At 42.8% G+C, this 25661-nt stretch overlaps 4 protein-coding genes, 1 long non-coding RNA gene and 1 pseudogene across 6 annotated transcripts in view; 5 read left to right on the top strand and 1 right to left on the bottom strand.

Moving 5' to 3' along the window:
* LOC306924205 overlaps nt 1-5757 on the top strand; it is a 52963-nt gene extending 47206 nt beyond the window's left edge. Inside the window, exon 2 of the long non-coding RNA XR_013790141.1 lies at nt 4950-5757. This is a non-coding gene — a long non-coding RNA (uncharacterized lncRNA). The remainder of the gene's footprint in view (nt 1-4949) is intronic.
* LOC306924203 (protein tyrosine phosphatase type IVA 3-like) lies at nt 68-5757 on the top strand. Its single transcript, XM_079502615.1, has 5 exons — nt 68-212; nt 2247-2339; nt 2794-2924; nt 3484-3558; nt 4488-5757. The coding sequence occupies exons 1-5, from the start codon at nt 102-104 to the stop codon at nt 4603-4605; spliced, it is 528 nt and encodes a 175-aa protein (XP_079358741.1). The 5' UTR covers nt 68-101; the 3' UTR covers nt 4606-5757.
* Nucleotides 5758-8774: 3017 nt separating this feature from the next.
* Nucleotides 8775-10166, top strand: LOC306924909 (lysophospholipid acyltransferase 5-like; the record flags this gene model as incomplete). Its single annotated transcript, XM_079503592.1, has 1 exon — nt 8775-10166. One exon carries the CDS (start codon nt 8775-8777, stop codon nt 10164-10166), a length of 1392 nt encoding a protein of 463 aa, XP_079359718.1.
* Nucleotides 10167-13661: 3495 nt separating this feature from the next.
* LOC306925210 (ATP synthase F(0) complex subunit B1, mitochondrial-like) lies at nt 13662-14449 on the bottom strand (the record flags this gene model as incomplete). The annotated part of the gene is made up of 1 exon (XM_079503901.1): nt 13662-14449. The coding sequence occupies exon 1, from the start codon at nt 14418-14420 to the stop codon at nt 13662-13664; it is 759 nt and encodes a 252-aa protein (XP_079360027.1). The 5' UTR covers nt 14421-14449.
* A 521-nt stretch (nt 14450-14970) lies between these two features.
* Nucleotides 14971-15520, top strand: LOC306924910 (PRELI domain containing protein 3B-like; annotated as a pseudogene). Its single transcript has one exon. The product of its transcript is annotated as a PRELI domain containing protein 3B-like (transcript).
* A 2691-nt stretch (nt 15521-18211) lies between these two features.
* Nucleotides 18212-25661, top strand: part of zfat (zinc finger and AT hook domain containing) — a 33973-nt gene continuing 26523 nt past the window's right edge. The window contains exon 1 of the mRNA XM_079503594.1: nt 18212-18368. Within this exon, the coding sequence (XP_079359720.1) occupies nt 18350-18368 (19 nt within the window). The 5' untranslated portion in view covers nt 18212-18349. The remainder of the gene's footprint in view (nt 18369-25661) is intronic.

The following is a 25661-nucleotide window of genomic DNA, read 5'->3' on the forward strand; positions in this document are numbered from 1 at the left end:
GTTAAATCATTGCAATGTTTACTTTGGTTCTTCACACTCTCACTTACATGTTTTCTCCATTGTGCAGGGGCTAACGGCTAACGGCTAAGGGCTCACCCTTCATGATGGCAAACATGAACATCCGACCGGCTCCAGTGGAGCTGTGTCACAAAAACATGAGGTTCCTCATCACGCACAACCCAACGGACAGCACGCTCCCCTCCTTCACAGAGGTAACAGCGCTTTATTGTATCGTACTGTATAGCCCATATTCACATGGCGGCCATGTTGGCCTTTTGCATTTTAATGGCACGCAAGATGGCCGACCGCTGTGTGAATATGGCCTATTGCAATGGTTCTCAAACCCCCAAATTGCTATGCATTTGGTCGGACATTTGGTCTTTCGCGATTTCTCACAATTCTTCAAAAATAGCAGACCTACAAGCTCACAATGTAGCTTGTAGAAGTATTTTTGAATATCCTATATGAAATTGGGAAATCAGTTGTTAGTGATTAAAAAGTGATTTTTATGCTATATTAATAACTCATTGTGCTGGGGATCCCCTGGAGCGTCTCCCTCCTCTATGTAGCTCCGGTTCCACTCATCCGGATACCGGCGCAATGGGTGAATATTTCTGGTACGCTTCAGTGTAAGCCTGCCGGAAACCAATAGCAGACTTCCAGGTCTTAAAAAACGTGGAACTGGCTGAGTAAATATGCGTTTTAAACGCTTGTTTCAACCCGTCAGTTCAATTTTATCACCCGCTAGAAAAGAAAACATCTGAGAGCAGGTGCCCCAACCTTTACTTTTTGGATATGATGTGTGGAAAAAGGTACGCCGGATATTTTTGTGCAAAAGTGGACATACTGAATAATAGGCCTAGTAGTGCATAGACTCACATTTTTTACACACACTCACACTCACACATGCACGCATGCACACACACACACACACACACACACACACACACACACACACACACACACACTCACGCAGGCACGCATGCATGCACGCACAACCATGCAGGCACACACACACACACACACACACACACACACACACACACACACACACACACACACACACACACACACACACACACACACACACTTTGCTGTGCTGATTGCTAGTACTTACACTGATTGTAAAGAGTCACCCTCTTCAAAAAACAGATCTGGAGCTGAATATAGGCCGTTCAATCATATAGTGTATGCAGATTCCAATCAAAGCTGATTTCAATATAATTAGGTCGCTCCTCCTGAAGACGTGAGGAGACACACTCACAGACCTGCAGTCACATTAAAGCTGTGTGTCCAGCAGTGTTTATTCTCACCTAAAACACTGCAAAATGCCTGGAAATATCTCAGCAAGCAGATAAAAATGACACATGTGAATGTGGCGAGCGAGCGCACAACAGACAGAACACACGCTTGTTTGACCTCATGTATCAATATTACTGTGCCAATGGCGTGTTTACAAAAAAACCAAAATATCACTTACGCCATGCCTTTATGATGAGATGTTTGTTTGGAGTGAGACGTTTTTTTGGTGCTGAGCCAAACTGTAGAAACAGAAACTGTGGAATAAAGCGGGGGCTCGCAACTCTCCTTTTGAATGCTCAAAAAAATAATTATTGGTGACAAAACAGCACAGGTATACAACGTTTTGACCCTTCAGTCTTTTTCAAGTAGGCCTATACAAGACCTTTCAAGTATATACTTTAAAAAAAAGAAACCTTTCAAGTATATACTTGAAAAATATGTTTTGTAGCAAATACACATTTTTTGGAGCATTCTAAAGTGAGTTGCGAGCGCCCGCTTTGTTCTACTGTTCGGAGTGCACTGGGTATATACTTGAAAAAGACCAAATGAGCTTTCAAGTATATACTTGAAAATGACAGAAGGGTCGAAACGTTGTATATCTGTGCTGTTTTGTAGCATATTTTTTGTAGCATTCAAAAGTGAGTTGCGAGCTCCCGCTTTGTTCTACTGTTCGGAGTGCACTAGGTAGGCCTATATACTTGAAAAAGACCTTTCAAGTATATATACTTGAAAAAGACAGAAGGGTCGAAACGTACCTGTGCTGTTTTGTAGCAAATACTTTTTGTACTTATATTTTTATATATTTTTGTACAGCATTCAAAAGTGAGTTGCGAGCTCCCGGCTTTGTTAATTACTGTTCGGAGTGCCCTGGCGGCTGCATCAGCATGTGACCTAACGCCACTGATCATGTGACTTCATCAGTCCATGACCGTGTGTTCCCCCAGGACCTGAAGCGGTACGGCGCCACCACGGTGGTTCGAGTCTGTGACGTCACATACGACAAGACCACTCTGGAGAAAGATGGCATCACGGTGGTGGTGAGCACATCGCACGCACGCACGCACGCACGCACGCACGCACGCACGCACGCACGCACGCACGCATGCACGCATGCACAGTGGTGGGAAAAGTACTCAATTTTTTTACTTAAATAAAAGTATCAATACTGCAATGTAGAAATACTCTGTTACTGGTGAATGTCCGGAATTCAAAATGTACTTGAGTGAAAGTACGAAGGTATTGGTATCAAAATGTCTAATTAAAGTATATCAGTACATTCAGTAAATGTACTTTATAGTTACTTTCCATAGTTTCCACATACTCACGCACGCACGCACGCACGCACGCACGCACGCACGCACGCACGCACGCACGCACACACGCACGCACGCACGCACGCACGCACACACACACAAGCACACACACGCGCACACACACACGCACACGCACACACAGAAGGACATCATTATTTGTTCTGCTTATCTCATTCAGGATTGGGCATTTGATGATGGTGCTCCGCCCCCTAGTAAGCTGGTTGATGATTGGCTGAATCTACTGAAGAACAAGTTTACAGAGGAGCCTGGATGCTGCGTGGCTGTCCACTGTGTGGCTGGACTGGGGAGGTCAGTCTAACCCTGACCCCTTAACCCTTTTCATTTTATAAGGACCCCAAGTTAGGTTACAAACCCCCTATATATGATTTACAGACCTGTAAGGGTCCATTTGGTTCCTAATAGGGATGTCCCGATCACGTTTCTTTTGCTCCCGATCCGATTCCGATCATTTGATTTTGAGTATTAGCCGATACCACTTTTTCCCACAATATCCGATATCACAGACAATATCCAGTCTAATATTGATATACTAGCGATGTCCCGATCACGTTTTTTTGCTCCTGATCCGATTGCGATCATTTGAAAATGACATGATCGGCCCTGATTTCCGATCACGTGATCGGATTGGGACAACCGTAGTTCCTAACTATACCCCCCCCCCCCCCCATATATCAATTGTAATTGACTTGGATCCATTCCATATCCTTTTTATTACTTACATACTGTACTGTGTATGTGTGTGTGTGTGTGTGTGTGTGCGCGTGTGTGTGTCTGTGCGTGCGTGCGTGCACTGCATACGTGCGGTGCGTGCGTGCATTGCGTGCGTTGCGTGTGTGTGTGCGTGCAGGGCTCCTGTGCTGGTGGCTCTGGCTCTCATAGAGAGTGGGATGAAGTATGAAGAAGCGGTTCAGTTCATCAGACAGTAAGGACTATTTGGACTATCTACTAACTATCATCTTCTATAGAGCGTCCCGCCCCCTTTCATGACGACGCCAGGCCCAGGAAATAATTCCCAATGCATTTTCCCCATAGACATTTCAAAAAGTATTTATTTAAAGACCTTTTAAGCGTCGTACGAAGCCAACTCGAGTCGTGAGAAATCATGACAACAAACACAATATTTAATTGGACCAAAGAAATAATTACAAAGAAGAAAAACAACAAAAAAAGTGTTGTAACCTGCCGTTTTATTCTACTTTCTAATTCTTTGTTTGGCCCAAAACATTGTGTTTATTGTCATGATTTGTCACGGCAAGAGTTGGCTTTGTCCGCGGCGTAAACGTCTTTAAATAAATACTTTTTGAAAAGTCTATGCGGAAAATGAACGGGGATTTCTTTTCTGGGTTTCTCGAGGGGGGCGGGACTGCGACGCTCTATAGACGAGTGGTTCCATAACCTTTTAGCTCGGGACCCAAAAGAGAAATTTGACGTCTCTCTGGGAAAATAGTGAAATTTGCATCTGATATTTTCACTACTTCTTACACGTTTTATTTTGTCTTATGCAATTCTGTAGACAAATGCTTGTATTAGGTTTTAATTCATGCAAAAATTGTGAACATTTCTGAAAAAATATTTTGTAAAAAAAAGAGGGGGAAAAAAATAAAAGGATATGTACAGTATATAAAAATTTACAGTATACATACAAATTTGTCTGATTCTACTATGGTCCGGCTCTAGGCCACGAGAACAGGGGAAAGGAGAGAGAGTTTTAACTAAAAAGAGTGGTTTCATTTACAAAAAAGTAAAAACATGATAATGATAACAAAATGAAGAACAATGGCATACTTGATACACAAATGCGTTTGCTAAATAAACTGCGTGTGTGTGCGTGCTTGTGTGTGTGTGTTGTAGGAAGCGACGTGGAGCGATCAACAGCAAGCAGCTTACATACCTGGAGAAATACAGATCAAAACAGAGACTCCGATTCAAAGACTCTCACGCACAGAAGAACAAGTGTTGTACCATGTGAACACGCACGCACACGCACAAGCGCACACGCACACGCACAAGCGCACACGCACACTCACACACACACGCACACACACACACACACACAAGCACACTCACGCACACGCACACACACACGCACACTCACGCACACGCACACTGAGGATCACAGCCGTTTTCAATACAAACCAGAGATGTGATTTGTCTTCACAGTTGTTTATGTCGTTTGTTTATGTTTTTGTGGGTATTTGACGAGAGGAGGTGGTGATGGTGATGAGATGTTCACTGGTTTTACATCAACTTCCCGTGTTTTTCTGTGAAGGATAATTTAATAGTAAAGTACAGTACATCTGCTTTGCTTGATAGTTGACAATGGAGATACAAACACATGCGCACACACACACGCACGTCGCACACGCACACACACAAACACACACACTGCTATCACCAGCAACAGGAACACATTTTCTACACTGTGGCTTGCCCCGGATGGCTTCTGCAAATGTTGTGACCACATGGTTACATGTACAATAATAACCATGGTAATTATTATTATTATTATTATTATTTTTATAGAATTTGATGGTTCCATCCGTACAGAACCTGTTTTTAGTTTCCATGTATGAAGTGAGTTACGTTGTCCAGATATAATTAACGACGTCACTGCACAACACCGTCTATTTAATATCATGTCATGCCAAACATGCAGTAATTTCACCTGGTTTGAAATGGAGAGGAGAGAAAAGAGGAGATACTGTCTGCATAACATCCACAATCTGCTGAAATCACTTGGTTTTTGATCTTCTGAACGTATTAATTGCTCTGGGAAAAATAGGCTACACAAGTGTCTGCATGTGTGTGTTTGCGTGTGCGACTGTGTGTGTGCGTGCGTGCAACTGTGCATGCATGCGCGTGTGTGTGTGTGTGTGTGTGTGTGTGTGTGTGTGTGTGTGTGTGTGTGTGTGTGCGCGCGCGGGTGCATGCAGCTTTATTAGCAGCAGAGCAATTGTGCATCCGTCTCCCAGGTAAACATCCAGTTACCATGGTGACCAGGTGAGGACTGTTACCATGTCACCGATCTGCTCCCAACCCACAAACAAAGTCATGTCGGAAAGATTTAAAGAGATAAAGATATCTGTTTTTTTGTCGAATAAAGTTATTTTTCTGTCATGTTTCTGCTGTTACATTGTAATGTCATCGTCAAACTTATCTAGAAATTGCATTTTTTATGTGATGTTGTCAGGTGGCTTTGATATCGGGCCTGTTGTAAAAGCAGATAATTGGCTACTTTTGCTTGACCCTCTTGTACTGTATAACAATTTACGGGGGGCAGAAAACATGCAAAAACGTGTTCTGGCCAACAGCAACAACATGTAAGTAACTGTGCTTCTGTGAATTCTGGATAGCCACCTCAGTGCTGCAGCCAGCACATGGATTTCATCTTTCACATGCATGTATCATGTACTGTATGCAGCCAGGTCCACTAATTAGTGCAGCAACAAAGTCACCTGTGAGCTGGGATGACGGGGCTTAATTATTCCTCCTCCGGTATATGAGACCCAGCTGCGTCATCCCATAATCTGTTCCAAAACTATCTGCTGTGTCACCCAGAGGATACTGAGTGTCACAGCACTGATACAGTTATTATACTGTATATCGCTGCCGTCCGGTAGAAAGAAGCCTCTTATCTCTATCTATCTGTAACCGGGTGCTGGCAAGGAATTTAAGTTTAGATATTATGACTACGCCACCTTGAATGATCAAGGAAAATAATACATATCCGGTAAATCGGGTTCCCCACATACAAACATGTTCGAGACAAGGGCTTGAGACAAGTTCCCCCAACCACAAGGTGGTGTTTTATTAACCTTACAAAGTAAAACACTTTATATTTATTATATTTCCTAATTAAAAGCATGTGCAATATAACATTACAAAAGCCAGTTTGTTAATTGAATGTTAAAACCATATATATATATATATCACAATATATTCACAATAAAACAAACCCACTGCATTCAAGGCCAATGGGCCAGGGGAGGCAACAGTCGACCAACCAACAAGGGGAGTTAAACTAAGAGCTAACCTTACCCAAACTGACAAAGGAACATAAACTAAGCACACACAAACTTCAGCACAAAAGCATGCCGGAGAAAGAGCGACACCGTGCAGAGAGGTGCTCGCGTTCACACAAAAGTCAACCTTACTATGTCGTGGGTAATAGTGACCCTAAGTGCACGCCTGTAACTGGTCGGCTGCTCCCCTCGGCTCCAACAATAAAAACAAACAATAAAACTCAGGCTAAACAAAACAGCAGTGGTGATGATAACTACGGAAGTAGAGACAAACATTAAGTATAGCAACATAGATCAACTAAACACCACAACAAATCATTTACAGTATACCTTGGCTTATCTGTGTTCTTTCACATTATCCCTCTTGGCACATGGACTCATCACTTCAGGACTCGAGGCACATGACCTCAACCTGGGAGTAACACAATAATGATTAAAATACTACTTAATACAATTATCAAAAACAACCATGCATCAATGTTGCTCACCGAGTCAGGGAAAGATCTATCTATCTATCTATCTATCTATCTATCTATCTATCTATCTCTATCTTGTGCTTTTTATTCATAAATTAAGGCCCTACTACTTGATCGTACAACAGCGTCACACAAAAGCACCAGAAGTAGCAGATCCACAAGCTCGAAACGTGACGTGTTTAGAGCTTGCAGATCTGATACTTTGGCTATTAGTTTTTTCATTTGAATCCTGAAAAGTAACAGTTTTGGACCTATGATATCATTCTTTCTTCCCCACCAGAGATGGTGTGTCTAGCACTGGATGACCATAGGCTATACCACGTCTGGTGGCTCGATACAAAGTGCTATAATTTACACAGCTTAAGCTGTCGGGCAGAAACCTTGTATTGAATAATATTAAATAAATTAGTACTTTGTCGTACAAAAGGAATCTGTCTGTCCGCGTCTGTGAAGAGCTAATCTCGGGCCCTGCTAGACCGATCGGCGAGAAACTTGCACACTTGAACACTCTAAGTAGGCCATGCTATTTGATTTAAGTAATATTTATAGCTGAGTACCCACTGCCTAAATTTAAAAAGAGTTATATTTAAAGCTGAGCACACACTGCCTAAACTAAAAACAAAAGTTATATTTAAAGCTGAGCACTCACTGCCTAAACTATAACAAAGGTTATATTTAAAGCGGAGCACACACTGCCTAAACTATAAAAAAGGTTATATTTAAAGCGGAGCACACACTGCCTAAACTATAACAAAGGTTATATTTAAAGCGGAGCACACACTGCCTAAACTATAAAAAAGGTTATATTTAAAGCGGAGCACACACTGCCTAAACTATAAAAAAGGTTATATTTATATAGCTAAGCACCCACTGCCTAAACTACAAAAGCATCCAGAGGAAGCGCACCTGTTTTTGTCTCATCACCGACTTTGTTTTCCTAATTGCAGTGGCGTGCACAGACATTTAGAGGGGCAGGTGCTCAAGTGAAAAAAGGGCACCTTGTGCAGCGTGTGGAACCGGCCCGGTTGCCTTAATAGTGTGAGATTTATAGATTTTGGGGCGTAAATAATATATCTGAAACTTTTTATCAAGAATTGATCAATGTCACCATGGTCCACATATTGTGCAGTGTACACTGTACAAATTTCTTTTTATTTTATTTTCAAAATGGCACATTGCTATCCAGAGGGAAAATGGCAGGTGCTCTCTAGCACCCCCTAGTGTCTATCTGTGCACGCCACTGCTTAATTGAATCGTAAGCATTGCATTTGCATGACATTTTAGACTTTACAATCTACAGTAAATCAATTCTACGATATCTGAGTCTCTCCGTGGCCAAATATGGATACGATCTCAGTCATCTCCATATTTGGGTTCAGACGTGACATATCTGTGACATATCAATAACACGTCTATGACGTATGACTCCACCTTTGACCATTACTTCCATTATAAAGCATGGACGCGGGTTCCGTTCTCGGAGAAACAGAGTGGGTGTGATTATCTTGGTGACTGTCGCAGGATGTTCCATGTACAAGCGAGCGGCATCCATTCCCAAACTCTCCCAAGTTGCTGGGTTGCTGTGACAGCCAAAGCACTGTAGCGCCGAACAAGACCCACAGACGTTACAAGACCTCAAAATGGAGATGGCGGTGGAGAAATTCTCAGAGTTTGTGGGTTCCCACTCAGAGCCGGCGCTGCGACTCGTCTTCTCCGTGTTCCTGGGTTACCCCTGTGCCCTGGCGTACCGCTGGTTCCTCTTCCGCCAGCCCGCCATGGTCGTCCACCTGTTCCACGTCGTCTCGGGGCTGGCCCTGGCGGCGTTCAACTTCGGCGCTCAGCTCTACCACTCGGCGATATGCGTCCTGGTCCAGTTCCTGATCCTGAGGCTCATGGGCAGGACGATCACGGCCGTCCTGAGCAGCTTCGTCTTCCAGTTTGCGTACCTGCTGGCGGGCTACTACTACACGGCCACCGAGGAGTACGACATCATCTGGACCACGCCGCTCTGCATCCTCACGCTCAAGCTCGTCGGCCTGGCGTTCGACTACTACGACGGCGGGAAGGAGCCCGAGCAGCAGAGCGCCGAGCAGCAGAAGGGGGCCCTGCAGTCCGTCCCCTCCCTCCTGGAGATGTTCGGCTTCTCCTACTTCTACGGAGGCTTCCTGGTGGGGCCCCAGTTCACCATGCGCAGCTACCAGAGGCTGGCGGCCGGGGAGCTGACCGACTCGCCCGGCCAGCCTCCCGATAGCGTTCGACCCGCCGTGAAGCGCCTCTCCCTGGGTCTCCTCTGTCTGGCGGTACATATCATACTCAGCCCTCATTACCCGCACGGCTATTTCCTAACGGACGAGTACGAGGCCCAGCCCTTCTGGTATCGCTGTGTTTTCATGCTGCTGTGGGGCAAGGTCATGGTCTACAAATACGTCAGCTGTTGGATCATAGCGGAGGGCGCGTGCATACTCTCCGGCCTGGGCTACAACGGAAGGGGGGAGGACGGAGAGCCCCAGTGGGATGCCTGCGCCAACATGAGGATGTGGCTGTTTGAGACCACGCCGCTCTTCACGGGAACCATCTCCTCGTTCAACATCAACACCAACGCCTGGGCGGCCAGGCACGTGTTCAAGCGGCTGAAGTTCCTGGGCAACAAGACGGTGTCTCAGGTCGCCACCATGGTGTTCCTAGCCGTCTGGCACGGCCTGCACTCCGGGTACTTCCTCTGTTTCTCCATGGAGTTCCTCATCGTCAACGTGGAGAGACAGGCCCAGGCGCTGGTCAGGGACAGTCCGGTGCTGACCAGACTGGCCGGGGGCCCTCTGTACCCTCTCATCTACACAGTCCAACAGTTCCTCCACTGGCTCTTCATGGGTTACCCCCTGGTGGCGTTCTACCTCAAAGCCTACGACAAGTGGTTTAAGGTGTACTCGTCCCTCTATTTCTGTGGTCACGTGTTCTTCTTCGCAGCCTTTTTGGTTACACTGGTCCTCCGTAAAGTGCTGGTGCCCAGGACAGAACACTCTAAGAAGGACTAAAACGTCTTTCTGCCTGCATGGTCTCAAGCTGATTATGCACCCGCGGTGCGTGTGACAAAAACTGTCGTCTAGACAAGAAGCGGATCAAAATTCTATTTAGAAAATCTTTCAAAAAAAGTCACGACAAGAAATATCAAAGAAATTCAAATCTTAAAAAATGTTTCAAAAAGTATTGCTGTGTTTAAAATAACGCAGTGGGAGATTATTTCAAACATTGGAAGGAAATATTTACAGGAAGCGGCCATTGTGCCGTATGGATAATCGTGAGCCAATGTCCTGTTTTTTCTTTTTTCATTTGTCTTTTTTTTATGTGGGCAGGACACGCTGGGCTTGAGAGACGCATTCAGTATTGTGCACAACACAGTTTTGGAGTCTGTAATGATTCATTGAAATATCTTTGTCTGGTTTTGTTTCCTCTGACTCTCAATAAACTTGGGTGCTCTGCACATGCAGTCACTCCTATAACCTTAATGTTACCGATATGATACTAAATTAAAGCTTTGTTCCATTCTGGTCAAACAGAGTCATGGTGCTGCTATTTCTTCATTGTAATAAAACATCTGGGTTTCGGAGGCGATGCTGCTATTGTGCATGTTGGCATGAAAGTGTTCTTGGGTTCCAAATGGCCCTGCGCCATGTGTAACTCTGAGAGTGTACAAATTTAACCAAATGTATACCCCCATAAATCTCAGAGTTATGGCGGTCCTTGAAATGAAAACGTTTGAGAACCACTGTACACTAAATGGAACAGAGCCTTAATTAGTATTATCGGTAACACCTGTGAAGAAAGAAGGGGCCGGAAGTAGGAGTTATTCTGTGTGCATAGAGCCTATATGTAGCGCCACAGGCCACAAGGAGCTCCCTCACATCCCAACAGCATTTCAGTCAGGACAACTCATGTCCGGATGGAATATATATTTATTTATTGAATATAAAATTAGCAATATATTTATTATGATTTGGCGATGAATTGGATCTGCTTTTTAGGTCTGATCACAGTCCCAACCATGGGGACTCCGAATCCTCCGTACCTATAAACAGCAGATCCAAAACGACGACAGGTGGTAGCTGGGGTGGAGGAGGGTGAGCAGCAATGGTTTTCCAGACAGCAGCGCAGCAATATAAGAAATCAGGATGAGCAGTGCAAACTTCCAGTTTAAATAGCCGGTATGAAGCTGGAGTGTGCGATTGGATGAGTGAATGATGAGAATGAGAACGTGATGCTGAGAATCACAATGAATGGCAGCCGGCAACTGCACTGAATTACCTGACTGAACTTGTCTTGTGCACGCCCATGCAATCTGTAAATACCTTGTAGTTTTTACTCATACTCTACCTTCACTAATATATACAGTATTTTATATATATATATATATATATAAATGGCTAAATATATATGCGTTATTGTCCTTATCTATTACATTTAACTTTGCAAGTGCTTTTATTTTTATGAATTAATGTATTTTTAACATAAATAAGGCTCTTATGTGTGGGACATGTTTTTTCCACTTTTGTCCCTCATCTCAAGAATGAGTGATGTATATGTGATCTTGGTGCATTACATATTTTTGCACATTTCCCATTGGTGCTAAAGTCCTTTTACCTGGACTATTGTTAACTTATCTTGTTATATTATTGTATTGTGGTTGTTACCAGAGTCATTCCACACACAAATTAAAATGCCCTCACCCTATGTTTTTCCCTTTTACCTCTATGATGATTTCCTGTTTTTTAGCTAGAAGTACATATTTGTATGCCTCTAAATGTTTTGATGAATTGAAAACAGTGGGCCATATTGTAAACATTTGTAATGCTTTTATGGTGTCGTCCACTCACAGTTAACAGTTTTTGTATTGAGTTGTGCTTGAAATGTACTGTAATTCTGCAAACTGTTAATAAAATCAATCAATCAATTCATTTCAAGGCTGCTCAACAGCACCGCTCTGTGGCTGCAGCTGTTGTTTCCGTGCTGATATGGACAAATGGACAAACAAAATCCTACTGATATAGACAAATAGACACACACGGTCAAATGTTGGAGCGACATGCACCGCTTAAAAAACACAATTTCAAATTTCAAATTATATTTATACATTTATTCTGGTTTTAATTTGATTTTCATTGTTTGTTGAGAACTTGATACTTTATTGTATAGGTATTTTAAGAAGTACAGTATATGGGTTGCAGATTTGGATACGATTCCATCAGGGGTTTTTCCACTTTTCTACATTTCCTTAATCAGCTTTATAGGGACTTGTCTTGATTTAGCCATAGGCTATAATAGACATCCCTTAAGTTTTAGTTTAGTCACCTGAAATGTTTTACTTTAGTCTAGTTTAAACTTTCAGTTGACTAAATATCATAAGATTTAATTCGACTAAATCTACAGTTGATTTAGTCAACTAAAATGTATTTTGGTGGGCGTTGATGGCGTCGTAAATGCTGATTTTACACTTTGTTGCATGCTGAAAATAGCCAATCTACAACGTGTCGCACTGAGGTGCGTCGTGAGCTTGTAGATCTGCTATTTTCAGAGCTCAACACCTGAGCGCAACCAAACATAAAATGACTACTGGATCACTTCTCCACTATAGTCCCTCCCTAACATTTTAGTCTAGTTTTTATTGACATAATTGTCTTTATATTTAGTCTTATATAGTTTTAGTCATCATAGCGTAGTTTTCGAGGGGCGCCTATGTCCAGCTTTGAGGGTTTGTGTAAACACAAACATTGAAGACAAAACTGAGGAAGCTAATTGCGATTGGCCATAATGAGATGATGTATGATGACGTATGATTGTGCCCTCACACGGTGTGATTTAGTTTTCATCAGTGAAAAAGGGTAGTCAGCGAAAAATTTTGTCATAGTTTTTGAGGGGGCCAGCCCATCCTATACACAGGTTTAATGTTTGTCTTTAGTTCAATGTTTGTTTTGTAAACTCCATTGACAATGAAGGGAAAATTTACATCATAATGTGCCTCATTACGTCATATTGTCTCTTTATTGTTAATGGCATTTAATGTTTGTGTTGGCACCGTTTGTTTTACATCACCATTACATCACCTAATCAACATGAGTTAGACTTTAATATATTAGCGCCCCTCACTTCACACGGGTGTGATTTTTTAGTTGACAAAACCAACACTGTTTTGCGCTAGCTCTAAGGCTGTGTACTCCGAATGTGCTATGCAGGTCCAGATTAAAATATAACTTACAGTATATTCAAGCACCGATATAGCACCTTCAATTTTAACAGTCAAAACTTCATTTTTTTCTTCATTTCAATATTTTCAAATCACAAAAGCTTACTTACAAGGCACCGTCCTAAAGTCGGCTCTTCGGTGCTACTGAAAATTTCTGACGAGCCAAAATCATTTCGGCACTACAGCGCCGAAACAGTGGTAAAATAGGAGTATGAATTACTCGGCCACTCGGTCTCCCTTAGGCTGTAGCCAGGCTGTAGCCAGGCTGGCCATGGCCAAGTCCTTCACTTCCTTAGGCTGTAGCCTTGGCCCGAGTGGCCGTGGCCAGCGCCTTCAGGTCTGCGATGCACTTGGCAATGCTCTCCTTCTCCTGCTCTGGGCTGATGCTGCCAATCACGTTCTCCTCCACCCAGTTAACCATGTGCTCCTGCTCCATGCGGCGGTGGAGGTTCTGCAGGGCGACCTGGTGGTCCAGGCGCTTCTTCACCTCGTTGGTCACCGTGTGTCGCCTCTCTCTGCGCTCGGTCTCCAGCAGCATGGCCACGTTGTTCCTCTTGGCGTCGAAGAGCATCGACCTGCCTTCTAGTCTCCACTGCTCCTTCTTCTCGTCCTCGATGGCCCGAGCCAGGCTGGCCATGGCCAAGTCCTTCACTTCCTGGGCCTTGGCTACTTTCTCCTCGTTCAGTTTGTCGGCGAAGGCGGCAACGCCGGGGCCAAACTTCTTCACTCCGTAGATAATGACGGCGCCCGTGGCAGCGGCGGCAAAGGTCTCGGGGTTGATGACGTAGATCTCCTTGGAAAGCATGTAGACGAGGAGACCGGTACCCAGCATGTAAGGGCCTGTGACTCCGCTCTTTGGGTATAAAAACTGGAACAGCTCCTCCGGGACGATTCCATGGCGGACTTTTCCTCCCTTCTCTGGAAGAGGGGGCACGGGAGCCAGACTCTGGGACGTTGTGTGGAGGGAACGTGACGCCTGGACCAGGCCGGCTCCAAAGTGGCCGTGGCCTTTCAAGGCATTGGCTGAAATGAAAACGAGCCTCGGCAGCATGTTTGAAGGATGGAACGCCAAGTTCTCGCTACAACATGCAGACACACACACACACACACTTGCTGGCTCTGGGGGGTTACTCTTTGGGCCTACTGGCAGGGTAAGTGATTTAGTGCTGCTGATCGCCCAATCGTTCTGCGAGATTGCTGACTCACGGACCGACGGATGTAGTTACAGAAGCCCTCTTAGGCGATTCGGTAGGGTACAGCCACACTGTGAAAAGACTGCACTTGTGTTTTGTTACGAGACGAGAGTATAGGCCAGTCTATGATGCCAGTCATCTATGACATCTATACTATGAGGTCAGTCGTCTCCATATTTGGGCATCAACGCACATATATACATATAGACATATATACACGCAGACGGAAACTCCAGCGAGTTCATTGGTTTAGGGCCCAACCATAACGGTCAATCACAAGGATTTAATGTGGTCGACTTCATGATGCATTACAGAGTTGGGACTGCAGTGGAATGAGACAGAGCCCAGGGTGGACATGCTGCTGCTATGAGTCGTTCTAACCAAGAGTTTTACAGACAAAACCTCAAAATGACCTTCTGGTCATCGGAACACATATTTAACCACCCCTGGGAGACGGTGACCAAGGCAGTGATGCAGAAGTACCCCAACCCCGAGAAACCCAGTGTGTTTGCCGTGGATGTTCTGGGCAGAATAGTGGACGCGAACGGACGGCTACACAGCACCAGATTGATCAGCTCGGATTGGGGGCTTCCCTTCATAGCCAAATCTATCATCGGTCTAGAAAGAGCATGCCTTTATGCCAAGGAACATTCGGTGGTCGACCTCGAAGAGAGGACCTGTGAGCTGAAAAGCACAAATATCAACTTCACTAGCATGGTATCCGTGGATGAGAAACTGACCTATAAGCCACATCCTAAGGACCCCGAAAAGACGGTTTTGAACCAAGAGGCTCTGATCACTGTTAAAATCGGGGGAATTCTAAGGTCACAGCTGGAGGGACTCGTGGCAAAGCACATCTCTAATGAAGCCAGCGTGGGTCATGAGGCCATGGAGTGGGTCATCAAACACAGAGGTTGTGGAGCTCACAGCGACAGCGACAAATAGCAGCTGGACATAACCAACAATTTAGGGTTCCTTTGGTTACATGCCAGCATTGCGACGCATCAGCATTCCGACTAGCCCGCATTACTAACATTGTCCCTAACACTAACCGCGCGCGGAAGCCACGCAGTTGGAATGGCGGTGAGTAGGAATGCTAGCCTGGGTTCCAGCCTGATTTGCTGCGTTCCGCGGGTCTGAAATGTCACTTCGCAAGTCATTATAGTTCGCAAGTGACACAACTGTCCCTGGTTCCTTTTGGACTGGAGTACCCAGATTGTTCTTCGCTCTACTTGTATAGTTTATGTCAATATAAACAGCGTTGGCCGGAAACGCTACCCGACAACAAGACAACTCGTGTGGTCCCCGGTCACCCGCAGAAATACCATGGGCGTCCACAACGACGAGGCCGCTCAATAAACACCTGGGTGGTGGAGTCACCATCGCTCGGGGCGGCGTGCTGCCCAACATACGGCTGTTCTGCTCACCAAGACGATTGTGAAAGCTGCCACAGCCAAGAACAATGCACTACATTTGTTTTAAACGAACAAATCAACAGAGTGTGATAGTGAGTCTGATTGCAATCATTGCTACAGAGTCTGACCAGTGACCACCATCAGAACAGCTTTTCACTCACAGAACCTCTAAAGTTGAAGAAAAAAATAAGCCTTTTTTTAACCCATTAAGACCTGAGGCCGATTCTACGGACCCCCAAACACTTTCAAAAATGTTCAAAAATAGCAGATGTACAAGCTTGCAGTGCAGGACCAAGTGACGTGCTGTGAGCTTCAAAGAAAATGTAGTACTTTTCCCACCACTGACAATATCCTACTATAGATGCGCCACGTCTCGTCTGTCTTGGCTCTGCCAGTGGGCCTGATGAGGCCAACTCCTTTCACCTGTGCAATTTCCAGCCTCTGCCTCAGCCGAGGCTCAGCCAATCAGGCTCTGCCAGTGGGCCGAATTGATTGCCAAGTACACTTTTCAGTTTGCAGTCTTCACACACTGGCACATACACAGATCTCCATGTGGGACACCGGCTTACAGTTAAAACGGGTGCTATGACAACGTATATCATTAGGTTCCCAAGTTGCATCGTTCCCAAGTTAGTCTTGCGTAGCCAGACAACTATTCCACAATCTCCGGATGCTATAGAGTCTGGACCTATAGCCCCCATGAGCTGAGTAACGGAAGTTGCCATTTCCGTTCACGAAAATATATTTTAAAATATCTTTACATTTACAGCAACAAGCTATAGCCTTAGATGATTCATATTTATATTAGAATACATTTGCGCGACTGTAAAGACGAAACGGAAGTGGGGAGGAGGCTCCACTTCCGCTTTATCGCGTACTCATGAGACCTCTTCCGTTGGCCCAGACTGTATGATGAAGCGTTTGGAAATTGCGGAGGAAAAAGTCTGGTAACGCGAGACTATTCCCAAGTAGGCCGGTGGCCGACTGCGACGGGCATGTACAGGTCTACGTGTGACAAAATAGAATAGATTCCATTTCTTTAAGCACTGGTTATCAATGATGGGCTCCATGCACGGAACCCAGGCCCAGGGTGATTGACAGTATGGAACCAAATGGAGCCGTATAGGGTGCACTTGGTTCCACCTACACGCACAGAGATAGGCTAGTTTTTGAGTGGTGTAAACCACTCCTACGACTGGCTTTGTTAGTTTACGTGTCTGTCTGTCTGTCTGTCTGACTGTTCGTACCAAATGAGCATGGTTGCTACGGTCACCCAGTTCACCCGGGTGTGATTTCATTACGTCAGACATTAGGTCAGACCACAGCTGATCAGTCTATATAAGACCTTACACTTTGATTGATTGATTTAAAATTGTATTAACAGTTTGCAGAATTACAGTACATTTCAAGCACAAACTCAGTTCTCAGTCACCACTCAGTTCACACGGGTGTGATTTTTTGTGTAGACTGAGGTTCCAGAGATAAAAATGATGAGGTCCGTGACCTCGTTTATACTTTGATATTGCATATTTTTGTGTTATTGTTTTATTGTTTGTGTTATGGAGCATACTTATTTACACGCACCTCGACAGTGGGTGCAGGGTCAATAAGGCAATTATGGAAGGAGGTAGGGGCCGCCCGCACACCATTCTTTTGGTAAAGAATTACTTTATTGAATTCAACGACTGTTTGTGTTATCTCTTATCCTTTTAGCTCAAAGTCAAATGTCTGAAATGCTTGAAATGTGTACGTAATTTTCCAATCTGTTAATAAAATGCATCAATCAATCAATAAATCAAAGACTGTACCTCACGCTGTTTACATTTGTCTAATACAGTATTCAATCAATCAATCAATCAATCAATCAATCAATGTAAAACATAAATGTCCTCTTTAAGGGAAAACAAGATTTGTTGTAGGCTATTGGTAGGCAGGCATGGTAGACATTCGTCCATCCATTATAAATAGTGCATTTAATGTAATTGCTGCTCAGATTCATTCTAGAGCCCGCCTACTGTATCCGCTGCAAACACTGACTGTTTCCGTATCCTCTCTAGACCGGATCTACAACGTGCAACCCCAATTTATGTCCGTCCAGTTGGTCCAGTAGCTGCAGTGCAGTCCTCCTGCCACAGACGGTCGCGGTCTGCAAAATGACAACACTCATTGTACCATTTCTCTCGGTTTCCGCTGGATGCACTGGGAGCTTTTTTTGTCGCAGATTCGCCAGAAATTTCATCACACACAAAGTGACATTTAGTCAGAGTATAAAATCTTTATTCCGTAACTATACATTTTTATTATGCTTTGATCTGTACAGAGTATAAACGGCCGCGGGCCTGGGCTCGTTTTTTTTTGCACCCGTGTGTAAAATGGACGGAGAAAAAGCAGGTAAGAAATGGAGGCTGGCTTTCACGTCGAATATGTTAACGCAGTCTTCATGATGGCTCTGGAGGAGTCGGTACTGTTTTACACACAGTCTCTGCTGTTTGGAGTCGGGACATATTAAAAATAAACAAAATGTGTTTAAAACTTTGGGAAAAAAATCACGTCTGTCTGTTGTTCGGATGCGATTGCGTTTCTAATTGTGCAAAAATATATAGGATTAGTAACTAATCAATAAACATGACTAATAAATGCTGTCACGTTCACAGCCTTTTCATTCATGTTAACATGTAATGCAAATGCATAGTTTATGCTCCGAAGTTGGTTCACAATCTCAAATATCTCAAACACACTTTGTGGATAAATGAAGATGCTGTTGATGTACAATTTCAACATTGTAGTCAGCACTTGTTATTCACAATGCCTGGTTCTGATTCTGGGTCTGTTGTTATGAAGGAATTTGCAGCAATCATTTGCAAATTAGGATTCTATAGCCATAGACTTGAATGGCCCATCAATGACTCAGTGACTGGTTGATCAGATTCACACAGTGTGCCTTGAATAGAGAGATAGAGAGTTGTTTGTTTTGCATACATAGATATATGGATAGATAGATAGATACTTTAATGAGAGGGGAAATTCAGATGGTCCCACAGGCATACAATGAGGTTAAGAATACAGCATATTACCTGTTTTATACTTAGGATATTTGAAAATAGAGCTTGTAGATCAGCTATTTAGTAAGTGTTTGTAATTTGTGACACATGTATGCAGTGACAGAGCTTGTATTACTTGTCTGCATCCTTTGGGAAGGAAATACATATTGTTTTGTTATTACAGCCTACTGCTGCACAAAGTTTTTGCATTGTGACTGACTGACCAAACAGACTTGCATTCTGACAAACTTCTCTTTATATAGAAAAGCATTTAATTTGCACAGGTGTTGTGAATGACCCGATGGAGGAAAAATATGGCAAAATGTGATTCCATGTGAAATTGTGCATGTGTGGTTTCTATACTGGTATTAAACATATATTTGCTGTTCACAGTTGATGCCATTTTTTATTACACAGCCCCAATAAAAAAGTAAAGTAAAAAAGAATGTAATAGAATAACGTACTGTTAAATTGAACGCTAATTCATCATTTTATAATGGACGATTTAACTTTTCGGGCAAATGGGCATAACCTTTGGGCAAGTAGAACATAACCTGTATACTTAGTTGCCCGACGGGCAAACTTGATTATTGAGGCCTTGTTGTCGCTTGCTGCTTGTCTGATGTGGGATAATGCACTCAGCTCATTGGCCCTGACACCACCGTGTTACAAAATGTTTATTACATGTAATTCACTATTACCCAATAATACTATTACACATACACTATGACCGTCTGTCTGGTGTGGGGTCCACTGTAACCCTATTTATCATGTTGGCTTTTCAAAAGTAACCTAGATCAGCTATTTTCAGAATATTGTGACAATTCTCTTACGGGGTTCCCTGCTGGCACAAAATCTTTTCAGTTTGGGGTCCGTGGCCTAATTTATAATGCCGGTATATATTTGGGGGTCCTTGACATGAAAATGTTTGAGAACCACTGTTATAAATAGGGATGGGCGATATGAAAATGTTGGCCTATATCAATATCCGATATAATTAATTGCTGTCATGGCCGATAATAACCGATATAAACTATTGTCGATATGATCTCATTCTGTATTGAAAAACAGAATAATGGCGTCCAAAACTAGGGATGCACCACTATTGAAATGTTGGCTCATATCCCAACATAAACAGATTGAATGTAGTATTTTTATTAAAAAACAAATGTTCCAACATGTTGACCCTTTTGAAAGCTTCCCCCCAGAAAACGGTAAACATTGATAGAATCTGCAGCCAAAAGGCTTTTTCAGGGTTATTATTTTTGAGGGGCGCTAGCCCCTTCTATGCCCAGCTTTGTGTGTCTGTGTGTGTGTGTGTACCACGGAAATTTGATTAGCTGAGCATGGAGAGTGATGTATGATGATAAGATAGAGCGCCCCCTCACTTCACATGAGTGTGACTTTTGAGGGGAATCCTATATACAGCTTTAATGTTTGTGTTGTCTGAACATTAAAAATCACACCCGTGTGAACTGAGTGGTGTAAGGTCTTATATAGACTGATCAGCTGTGGTCTGACGTAATGTCTGACGTAATGAAATCACACCCAGGTGAACTGGGTGACCGTAGCAACCAAAGCCAGTCGTAGGAGTTGTTTACACCACTCAAAAATGCCATTGACAATGAACAGATAACCATATGTGTCTGAGCAAATCGGCACATGCATGTCAGTAGGAAGTTGGAACCCTTGGACAATAAGGGACCACCATTCTTTTTTTTTTTTAAACTCTTTATTTTTGAATTTTTGAATATGCAAGAGACACAAAAGACAAACAAGGCATACATTAAAACAAAAACATCAACAGAAGAAACAGAATAATAATAAAAAACAAAACAAACAAACAAACAAACAAACAAATGAGGTCACGGGATGTACAGCAACAAGCAACAACAATACATATTACAGACTTGGATTCATTGACAACCGAAAAGACACAGCCCATATTCACTCCATATCCGCCCCCCCAGCTAAATACTCTATCCATTTCTCCCATCTTCTTTCACCCAGCTCTTTTTGCAGTCTCAGAGAATAGGTCATCTGTTCTAGGAGATGTAGTTGTTTCACAATGTTGATAAATAGGTCAGCAGTAGGACAATTCTTTTGTAACCAATTTCTTGTAATAGCTTTTTTGCTTGCTACAAGTAAAATCTTAAGTAAGTAGGAGTCATCCTGATTTAGCCCATCTGGGAGTTGTCCTAGGTACAAAGATGTGAATGTATCATCTATTCCAAAACCCATAATGTTTGAGATAAGTGTTGTCACTTCCTTCCAAAATGGTTGAATTACAGGACAAGACCAAAAGACATGTGCATGATCAACCACTGTATCTCCACATTCTCTCCAACAGTCCATATGGTTGCCAGTCTGTTTGGACTTCTGTTTTGGAGTAATAAAGAAGCGAATCTGGTTTTTCCAACAAAAGTCTCTCCAAATCAAGGAATTAGTGGTCGTTGATTGCGTTTTCCATGTATTCATCCATACTTCATCACTTATATCAATGCCCATCTCTTTTTCCCATCTCTCTTTCACATACATTGTAGAATCCTTTTTCAACGACATAAGTCCATTATATAGTTTACTCACAAGACCCCTATTACTTCCTGAGCCATAAGCATTTGTAAATATAGTGATTAGACTTGTTGTAATACCTGGAGTAGACCCTTTTACCTTTTTACCAAAATAATCCCTTACCTGCAAGTATCTAAAAAAGTCCTGGTTAGCCAACCCATATTTCTGCTTTAAGTTTTCAAAACTATCAATATCTCCATTTCTTATCATAGTACATATAGAGGTGATGCCATTGTGGTGCCATTGTTTGTACCTATTGTCTAATACTGCTGGTATGAAGTCAGGGTCATATGCTGGCCATCTTAAAAGTTTTGCCTCCCTCTGAAGATGGAAGCGTTTAACAACTTCCAGCCATATTTTGAACGATAAATTTACCCACTGACTCCTCGTCTGAAACAGTCCTTTCTCTCTGTCAGTGCAACCCAATAGTGACTGTATTGGTATATCCATCAGGGATAACTCTATGCTTTTCCATTTTGCAATGTAGGGTCGGTTACACCAATATACCAAGGGTCTTAGCTGAGCTGCTAGATAATAGTCCCTTAAAGATGGGAGAGACATGCCTCCTCTCTCTCGGGGCAGTTGTAAGGTAGAAAATTTCACCCTTGGCCTTTTTTTATCCCAAATAAAACGTGAGATATGTTTATTCCATTCCCTGAATTGTTTTAAAGGTATTTCCACTGGCAGTGACAAAAAAAGGTATAGTAATCTGGGTAAAATTACCATTTTGACTGCTCTTATTCTGCCACCTAAATCGAGAGGAAGCACGCTCCACCTGCCAAGATCATCATACATTTTTTCCGTTGCACCTTTGTAATTTACGTCGAACAATTGCGACAGGTCCTTGGGCAAATTCACACCTAGATATTTAATATGAGATGAATACCAATTAAAATTGTATTTTGTTATGTTTTCTTGTGTAGGATTGTAATTGAATGTCAATACCTGGGTTTTATTTACATTAAGGGCATACCCTGAGTAAGAACCATATGTTTCCAATATTTCCATCAGTGTAGGTAGCCCCGAACCTGGGTCCATGATTGTGACAAGGACATCATCAGCATACAACCCGATTTTATATTCTTCTCCACCTATGGATATCCCCTTTAATCTTATTTCCTCTCTAATTGCTTGGGCCAGCGGCTCGATGAAAAGATTGAAGAGGCTCGGACTGCTTGGGCAGCCCTGACGGCATCCACGTTCCAGGGCTATGGGATCGGAAAGACTACCATTTATTTTTATCCTTGCTGTAGGGGAAGAATAGAGTGCTTGAATGCGTTGTATAAAACCCTCACAAAAACCAAATCTGTGCATTACTAAGTAGAGGAAGCCCCAATCCACGCTGTCGAAGGCAGCCCTAGCATCCAGACTGATTACGATAGCGCTGGATTTTTCATTATTAATCTGCTCAATAACATGTAAAGCCCTCCTTATATTATCTTGGGTTTGCCTGGTTTTCAAAAAACCCGATTGGTCCTCATCGATGAGAAATGTCATTGCCTCCTCCATCCTCCTTGTTAAAATTGAGGTATATAGCTTATAATCTGTGTTTAACACACTTATGGGTCTATAATTCCCACATTCCGTTTTATCCTTTCCTTCCTTGGGGATAACAGATATAAAGGCTTCATTCCATGATGGTGGAAGATGACTTTCCTTTAACGTGAAATTAAAACACTTCTGCAGTAGGGGGAGTAAGTGTTCCCTCATAGCCTTATACCACTCAGGTGGAAATCCATCAGTGCCAGGGGATTTATTGGAGTTTAGGCTAGAAATGGCTTCATCTATTTCTTCTTGTGTTATTGGTGAAATTAGTTTTTTATTCATCATTGTGTCAATTGAGGGGAGGTCTAGTGATTCCAAAAAATCAACAATTGTTTGTTTATCTGCCCTGTCCGGTTGGGAGTATAGTGATTTAAAATGTGTTTCAAATGCATTCTGTATGCTATCCATATTACTGGTAATTTTATTTGTAACTGGGTCTCTAATTTTATATATGGTGTTTTCGGCCTGTTGTTTTTTAAGCCTCCAGGCTAAAAGCCTCGACGCCTTAGGGCCAGCCTCGTAATATCTTTGCTTCATAAATCTTAGATTTTTTTCCACTTCTTCACTCAGTACTTTGTCTATTTCTTGTTTAATATTTTTTATTTGGTTTTTTATTGTAGGTTCCTTGTTTGTAACATGCGCTTGTTCTAACTCCCTCAGTTGTTCTTGTAGTTTCGAAAAATGTTCAGCCTTTGCCTTTTTTATCCTAGCTGTTCGGGCTATAATTTTCCCTCTGAGAACCGCTTTAGCTGCATCCCACAATATACCTGGGTCCACGTCTCCCCTGTCATTATCCTGTAAATATTCAGTTAGGTCTGATTCCATTTCTTCTCTAAATACAGCATTATTTAAAAGGCTGGTATTCATTCTCCAAAGTGTTTTTCTCCTTCTACCATCTAAATGAAAAGTCAAGTATACCCCTGAGTGATCAGAAAGGTCTCTCTGGCCCACTCTGCACTCCTTCAACCTGTGCAAGTCTGCATTGAACACAAATATATAATCTAGTCTTGTATGAACAGAATGTCTTGCACTAAAGAAAGTGTACCCTGGGGCTGATCCATGCATGGCACGCCACACATCAATTAAACCCAAGTCTGCTAATACCTTTTTAATGCGTTTTTCTGTAGGGGTTCTCTTTCTCTTTTTGTTTGTTGAGTCCGAGTCATGGAGCGTAGCATTTAAGTCACCACCAAAAAACAAAGTACCATATGATTCAGCTGCGATCAAATCAAATATTTTTTTGTAGAAAGACATAGTACTGCCCGGGGGAGCATAGACATTAAATAATGTAACTTCTTTTTGGTCCAACTTTCCCTTCAATAGAACATATCTGCCCTCTTTATCAATTATTTTGGATATGAGTTCAAACTGAATCGAGTTAGAAATCAGGATAGCAACCCCTCTTTTTTTACCGTTTTTATATGAGGAGAAATAAGTGTTCCTAAACCCCATTTTCTTTAATTTTTCGTGTTCTGCATCAGACAGGTGTGTTTCCTGCCAGAAAGCAATATTTATCTTCTCCTTCTTCATTTTTGATATCATTTTGCTCCTTTTAATGGGGCTATTTAACCCATTTACATTTAGGGATAATAAGTTATAATGTTGAAGATTCATATTTTTTTTTTTGCATTGAACCCTGTGTGAGTAATACTACAGCCCCAACAAGCGAGCCCTGTAATCTAGATTTTGAACAAATAGGTAACCTAGACCTCAAGCCTGTGGTTCCAACAAAAACCTGCATTTCAAAGAACATACATTGTACCTGTAACAACAACAGCCCGGACCTCAGCAGAAAACAAAAACAAAAAGACAATAAAACAGAACAAAAAAAACACAGAGAATTTCCTAGGGAAATAAAAGACATCTGTATGTCTTTAAAGTAATGAGGGGATCTGGCCACTAGGTGGGGCCCCTCTCTAGCTAATAGAACAAGCAAAAAAAAAAGAAGTGGCGTCAGTTCACAGTACAAGTATCAGCCCGTAATCATTACTTTTTTAAACGTATTCAAAGGATATTTATCATTTGTATGATTAACTGTATCACACACCGTGCTCCAAGAGGTCGGAGATAGGTCGTTCACCTCTTATCAGGACGTTTCTCCAAGACTCCAACTTCTCCTGTATCGTCAGAGTCCGTCCTGCGGTATTCACTCAGCCTCTCTCGAACCTGTTGTTGAAAGCGCTGTTTAGCTCCTTGCGACGCACGTCTGGGTCCCACTATCTCCCAAGGCAGAAGTTGGGTCAGCGCCTCCGCAGTCATGCCCTTCTTCTTCTTGGTGGTGGCCGGGACGATATCACCGATGTCGATTCCTCTCTTCCGCAAGTCCTCCGCTGCTTGTAGTGCGCTGTCGTAAACAACGGCACCAGTGTCCAATTCAACTCTCATTCTGGTCATCGGGGTTTGAAATCGTATCTTCTTCTGTAGTAGGGCTTTTTTAACAGGAACATATTCTTTTCTCTTTTTTTGCACTTCGTCTGCGTAATCATGATCGAAATACACCCGTTTTCCATTAATGCACGGCCCAGGC

Source organism: Electrona antarctica (assembly GCF_951216825.1).
Source record: "Electrona antarctica genome assembly, chromosome: 6".
Lineage (NCBI taxonomy): Eukaryota > Metazoa > Chordata > Actinopteri > Myctophiformes > Myctophidae > Electrona > Electrona antarctica.

Bases quoted from the DNA above. Each gene is read 5' to 3' on its own strand.
- LOC306924203 (XM_079502615.1), top strand. From the start codon at position 102: ATGATGGCAAACATGAACATCCGACCGGCTCCAGTGGAGCTGTGTCAC. The intron at 213-2,246 runs GTAACAGCGCTT...GTGTTCCCCCAG, and splicing joins CGCTCCCCTCCTTCACAGAG to GACCTGAAGCGGTACGGCGC. The intron at 2,925-3,483 runs GTCAGTCTAACC...GTGTGCGTGCAG, and splicing joins TGTGTGGCTGGACTGGGGAG to GGCTCCTGTGCTGGTGGCTC.